This window comes from Charadrius vociferus, unplaced genomic scaffold (assembly GCF_000708025.1).
Source record: "Charadrius vociferus isolate BGI_N301 unplaced genomic scaffold, ASM70802v2 scaffold1679, whole genome shotgun sequence".
NCBI lineage: Eukaryota > Metazoa > Chordata > Aves > Charadriiformes > Charadriidae > Charadrius > Charadrius vociferus.
In genome coordinates this window covers 14,156-20,463 of record NW_009649867.1, presented here as the reverse complement: position 1 = coordinate 20,463, position 6,308 = coordinate 14,156, and the positions used below count along the sequence as shown (strand labels likewise).

At 40.9% G+C, this 6,308-nt stretch overlaps 1 protein-coding gene across 1 annotated transcript in view; it reads right to left on the bottom strand.

Annotated features, from left to right (window-relative positions):
- Nucleotides 1–3,083: 3,083 nt before the first annotated feature.
- The window catches only part of LOC104291807 (follistatin-like), a 5,264-nt gene continuing 2,039 nt past the window's right edge, over nt 3,084–6,308 (bottom strand). Inside the window, exons 2-5 of the mRNA XM_009891098.1 lie at nt 5,769–5,987; nt 5,190–5,414; nt 3,957–4,187; nt 3,084–3,253 (exon numbers count right to left, since the gene is read on the bottom strand). Of these exons, the coding sequence (XP_009889400.1) occupies nt 3,171–3,253; nt 3,957–4,187; nt 5,190–5,414; nt 5,769–5,987 (758 nt within the window). The 3' untranslated portion in view covers nt 3,084–3,170. The remainder of the gene's footprint in view (nt 3,254–3,956; nt 4,188–5,189; nt 5,415–5,768; nt 5,988–6,308) is intronic.

Genomic DNA, 6,308 nt, shown 5'->3' with positions numbered 1-6,308 from the left:
AGTAGAAAAAAAATGGGTTCAGCTCCTTCTGACTGAAGGAATTAAGTTCACATTTCCACTTCCCAGGAAGTTCCCCATGTACAAGCCTAGAAGAGAGGGAAGAAAAAAGTTAAGCCTCTCCTGTTGTAACTATGACTGAGTATAGAAAGAGATGTGAGATTTGTAATCTTGATTTAAACAGAGGGTTAAATATGATTTCATAGCTTAAGGATAGAGGCAGTTACGTACAGGGGGAAGGAGAAGGGGAGGCAACCTGGATTCTGACCCCTGCTTCAAGCACTATTTATGTATGTTACTCAATTACAAATACAAAATGTGTAGGCAGCCCCTGGGGCAACAACCCGAGACTTCCTCTTCAAAAGGAGTACCTATTAGGGTTGCAAATTATCCTTTCTCAATGAATCTTGCTTCCTCTCCAATACAGAAGTATGGCTTCAGCAGGCATGAAAGATAGTTCTCCAGATTGAGTTTCACCTTGATCTGGTGGTGGATGCACTCTTGGGAGATATGGGAATGATCTCCTCAGGAAGAGACTGTCAGTGAACCTCCATCTCCCACTTCGTGAACAAGTGCCTTATCTACAAGTATGATATTATGTAAAATGATGGCAGTCATGCTGCCACAACCTCTGGACATGTTTCTGTGAGAAAGTCTCTGGGACTGTTGTGCTTCATGCCAAGGTTGGTGTGTGTTAGGTGTGCTCAGAAGATGCCTACCTCATGAAGCCTCTCAGGACATGTCTCACCTATACATCACAGGCAGGTGCAAGGTAGGTTTCAAGATTTTCAGCGGTATAGAAATAGCAGTAGCGATGAGAAATGCAGTAGCAGAACTTTTAATAATTTTATCAGCAAAAACCTGATGTGTGGCTGTTTTGCATACATGTACATGTGTAAATATGGCTTCCTGGCATTTTTGTTGCTTTTTTGAATTTGGCTGTCAGTGACTTTCTCAAAGTTATTTTGTGAACCAGCATAAAATTAGAACCCAGAAATCCTCATCTGATACAGTCTTTCTGTAAGACATGTAAATATATTTACAATTAAAACCAGTCTTTTAATGCCATTGTTTTGTTGGAAATTAAGTAGCTGGGACCTATCTGAATTTGAGTAGGATCTCCTTTGATGCTCTCCACATCTATTAAACATTTTTGTCTCTATGTCGTTGTCATGTGTTTATTAGTTCCTCAAGAGATTTTCCAATAGGTTCTTTTTCCATCCCTCTGTTTTCCCAGCCCCCGTTTTCTGTTATTCTGGGTTCTGTTGCCCTCAGGAGACTAAAAACCTGCACCCTTTGCTCCTCTCATCATGCACTTCCTTCCAAAGAGACTACTTGTCTAAATGAAGCAACAGGAGGATGAAGGGCAGTATTTTTTTATTACTATTTTGAATACAATATTATAAATGCACACCTGTAGTTTTTACGTATTCATAGATATTTGCTTTGGATAATGCTAAACAATGCATAACAAATTAGCCTACTCTATAGCAGGAACAACCTTTAAATACGATCTGTATTTAAACAAAATGGGTAAGGCATCTTCTGCTCTCAAACCTCAGTTCAGCAAAGTACTTAAACACTATTGAATAAGGTGCTTAAGTACAGTTTTAAGTTTTATGCAGTATGATAGAGAAATTTTGATAAGTGGGGCCTTATTTGGGAGAACAGCATAACCCAGGTAGCACTTTGGTCCTTGCTGTGCTTATGGCTGTTACCTTTCCTCAATTCACTGTATCAGTATCCATTCTTAAAACTGTGTCCAGTCTGAATATTGGTTCATCAAAAAGAATTTCTGAATTAACCTTTCTTTTGGGGGCAAATACTTTCCAAGTGATAATGTGTTCTTTGATGGTTTGGGGTTTTTTGGGGGTCTTTTGTGCTGTTACACATCATGCATTTCGGCAACTAGGCCATGTTTTGCATTTTCTATTGGTCATCTAAAATGGCGATACAACTTCAACCCCAGTAACATGGATCTGAAGCTTAGAAAAAATTCAAATGCATGTTCAAAACCTCCTAGAAATATGAAAATTGAGTATGTCCAAGAAATTACAGACTTTTTATTTAGAGGATGGAGAGGGAAACAAAAATGCCAAATCTCTTCTCCTCCATCAGTGTACTTGGATTTAGAATTAATTAATACCAATGAACTGGAAATTTTGCTCCTGTCTAAAAAAAGGGTTTCTTGAATCAATGTCAGCTGAAAGCTTTGGCCTTAACCAGTGTGTTTTGCTGCTACATCATGCACAAGCCTCCTTTTTCCTAACCACCAGTATGTCTTCTCTGCACCAGAGTGCCAGAACCCTTTAGAACCAAAAACTGAGGACTGCCTCTAGGGAAAATTCCATTTTTTATTTTTTCACTCATCATTTATTTACAAATACACATTATAACTTTTATATACATTGCACATTTACATGGTAGAAAAGTACAAAACTATATATTTAAATGAATTTATATTTAACTCACCATGTTTGAAAATATAAAATTACATCAGAAAAAAAAGTATTATGAAAAGCAAGAAACTTGAACTGATAAAGCTTTGATATATCTTTTAGTGACACACTGGGAAAACAAAACTTTGAAAATGGTACTGCAAGACCATGATGTGATCAGAAGTAGAGAAAAGTGAAGTGGAAGACGTTTCCTTAAAGATCGCCTCATTGCACCCTGGAAGTATATTTAAGTCAGTTACAATGCCTTTTGGTCAGTCAAGATTCCTTGTAAACAAAAACCCTAGGGATCTTTTATGTACAGAACCGCAAGCAGAAAATCCAATAAATAAACATAACAGAACCCGACATGCAAGTTTGTTAAAGTGGAAAAGAGTTAACATCAGTGAAACCAAGAGATGAGATCATGTGGGTAAGCTCTAAGGAATGGACTTTTATAGTTTACAAGAAAAAAGAAAAGCTTAGCTTTATAAGCAAGAGACCTCACAATAAATAACATTGCTCTTCCCCTAACGAATAAACTTCTTCAAAAAACAAGGTGTACAGTCAACCAGACATTTTATGTATAAATTATAAAACATGACACAGTATAAATAAATATCTACCAGACTCAACTTTATGTATACTTTTTTCTCCCCAAAATAAATAAACATACACTTATTTACAGTATGGACATTGATTTTGTGCCCAATGGCTGTTCCAATAGTGATGAAGGTTTTACCATTCTAGAATGGAAGATATAGGAAAGCTGTAGTCCTGGTCTTCATCTTCCTCTTCTTCCTCTGGGTCTTCATTAATGGCTAGATGGGGGAATACAGGGGAGCTGTTGTTTAAATAAGGACAACAACAGCACGGAAGCAGCTCAGTGCATGTTTTCAAAGCCCTCTGAACAGCCATAATACAGCATTGCATTTTATGCTACTTGTAGTGAGATGCTCTTAGGCATCTGCTGTTATACAATAAGGTTTTTTATACATAATCTATGAAGTCATAACTGCAGAAAGTTCTGAAGAATCAATGGCTGAGGTTTTATTGGCAGATTCCTGAAATCAAATAAAAAGTGCTCGTGTTCTAGGTTTAACTGCTTTGTGTCCTTCATTCAGGGTTAGTAGAGGCATCTGTGCTCAACTAGATGCCCACGTGCTACCATTAAGCTTGTTCTTTTGGACACAGTTAAGAGTTTATCTGGGTGTTAATAAAGCAATCAGCAAAGCACATGAGAGCAGACAAATTAGGAAAAAATCACTAGAATTACGCTCCTAGGGCAACCCTTTTCTGACAAAATTACTTGTCTTCAGAGTAGCCCCAAACCCCCAACTTGAAAGTCAACTGGTTGTTGGAGATCTATTGCATTTTATCAGTAACCAAAGTGTATGCGTGATAGATACATACTTATATGGCCCCTGTACTGTATCTCGAATCTCTAAATCAAGCTTTCTTATGTTTAAAGGTGTAAGTTTTCATTACCTATGGATTGCCTTCAGAGTTAAAAATCTCACTTACAGTTGCAAGATCCAGAGTGCTTTACTTCTAGAAGCACACCCATGAAGCAGGCTGCCTCTTTCATGGCACACTCACTTGGGTAAGTTGTGTTATCGCTGGCACAGACTGCCTCATCTGACTTGCTTTCAGGGCATGGCTCATCACAGAGGGCGCACTGACCTCTGCCAACCTTAAAATCCCACAAGCATTTCTTCCCAGCACTGCACTGAATGTCTTCACAGGATTTGGCTTCTAAAAAATATACAGGTAAGTGAAAAGACAAAGGAAAAAGAAAAGCAACAAACAAACCCAAACTCCCTTTCCCCCAATGAACTGCGAACAGACAAAGCTCAGATGCAGTAGATGTGATGATACTTGCTGATTTTGCTCAAGCAAGTAGTCCCTTGGACACCATTGCCTGTCTATATGTGGGGGAGAAAAGACAGCTGTGCCAGCAGAGCTTGGCCCTGGGAATACAGAATTACATTTGCCAATTGTACATGACCTTCCTGCTCTGTTTGATGTCACTGGAAATTCAGCTCCCCAAATTAGCAGTAAGTGCAGAATTTGCTAACACATTCAGCATTTCTAAATAAATTATTTTTAAACTAACCCAGATGATAGACTAGTTGTCTGCAAGATTACAAAGGGAATTCACCTCAACCTATGCCAACTAAAAGCAGCCTGGAACTCCCCCTAATCCCCCAGCAGTTTTGGGGAGCAGAGGCTGCCCTGAAGGTGCTTCCTTGTAACATGCTTCACTATCACTCATTTCTGGAAATCACAATACAAAATGTCAGGATGCACAGAATTTTCTTATCTTCACCCAGCAACTGTCTCCAAATTCTGCAATATTTTTAAAGAGGAAAAAGGGATCAGATGTTTCCAATTAAGTTAACGCAAGCTTTGCCAAGACCACTTGAAGACAATTGTTTCCAGGAATCCAGATCCACTGACTTTGTTACACTGTAACCATGTCATCATCTATTTAATGGCAGGTACTCCCCCTCGGGTACTAATGATAGCAAGAGAAACAGGATCAGGCCCTCTACTCCCTCACCCCTTTTGCAATCTTTTCTGGGGCAAAGCTCACCCTGGCTCTCCTTTTCCTGGAGGGGAGCACAAACCCAGGCTGCTGGAAGTCTCTCCTCCTCCCCAACGCTCACTACATCCATCCAATTCCACACACGATATTCTGAAACAGCTGAGCCAGGAAGCTCCCTCCACCCTTACCCCTCCAACCGAGATACCTACTGATGCATTTTCCTTCGTAGGCTAATCCAATGGATCTGCCCAGTAGGCAGGTAGCTTTTCTCAGGTGACAGGGACTGGCATAAGTTATGCCGTCATTCCCGCAGAGATACTGTTCATGGGAGGTAGGCTCTGGGCAAATTCGATTACATGTCACACAGTAGGCATTATTAGTTTGATCAACCACACATGTGGAGCTGCCTGGGCATAAAACATCCCTACAGGTCTCTGAAATAAAGACAGAAACACACAATGATTAATAGCAGATCGCAGAGCCCCAGCAAGGAGTGAATAGGTGACACAATGAAACAAATGATCAGATAAGAGCCTTCAGCAGTTCTCCTCATTTAAGGGCCCCTGGAGGAAACCTTCCTTCAGGGTAGCTGGTGGGACACAAGTGCTGCTAGACTATGGGGAACTCTCAATTCAGCTACATCCTTGCTTGTTGAGCGTGGTTTAGTTACTGTCTCCCAGTATTTGGAACATCAATCTGGTTCCTGTGGGGAAGTACGTCCAACAGCTCCTCCTCCCTACACTCAGACACACACTTTGAGGGAGATCGGATTAGATTTGCAAACCTACTTTTGCATTTGCCCTGATACTGGACTTCAAGTTCGGGCTGTTCTTTACATCTGGCTTTGAGAAGGGCACACTCGTTCCTGTAGGTTTTCCCATCTAAGCCACACACGGGGCCCTTCCAAGTGATATTAGAACAATCCGGAGCACAAACACACCGAGGTTTGTTCTTCTTGTTCATTTTACATTTCTTCCCTGGTCCACAGTCCACATTCTCGCACGTTTCTGATGGAAGGAAAGAGGCACTGCTTTAGTACGGAGCATGCAGAACAGACCTGGTGTCAAAACTGCTTAAAGAAAAAAAAAAAAAGACACCGCACTGTGACCCCTGGGCATAAAAAGAAAACACCTTTTCCAGGAAACATCACTTGAAGGAAATTCCCCCTGCCAGTGAGGACTCCCGATGTACACGGTGGCCAAGAAGAAATGGGGGTCCCCTCACTGATCCCGGGACTGGTACAAGAACGCGCTTCAAAGCCTCACCGAGGAAGGAAGCAGCAGGACCACGCTGCCCCCCTCCAGCTCCTTCCCCGCTCCTTCTCCCCC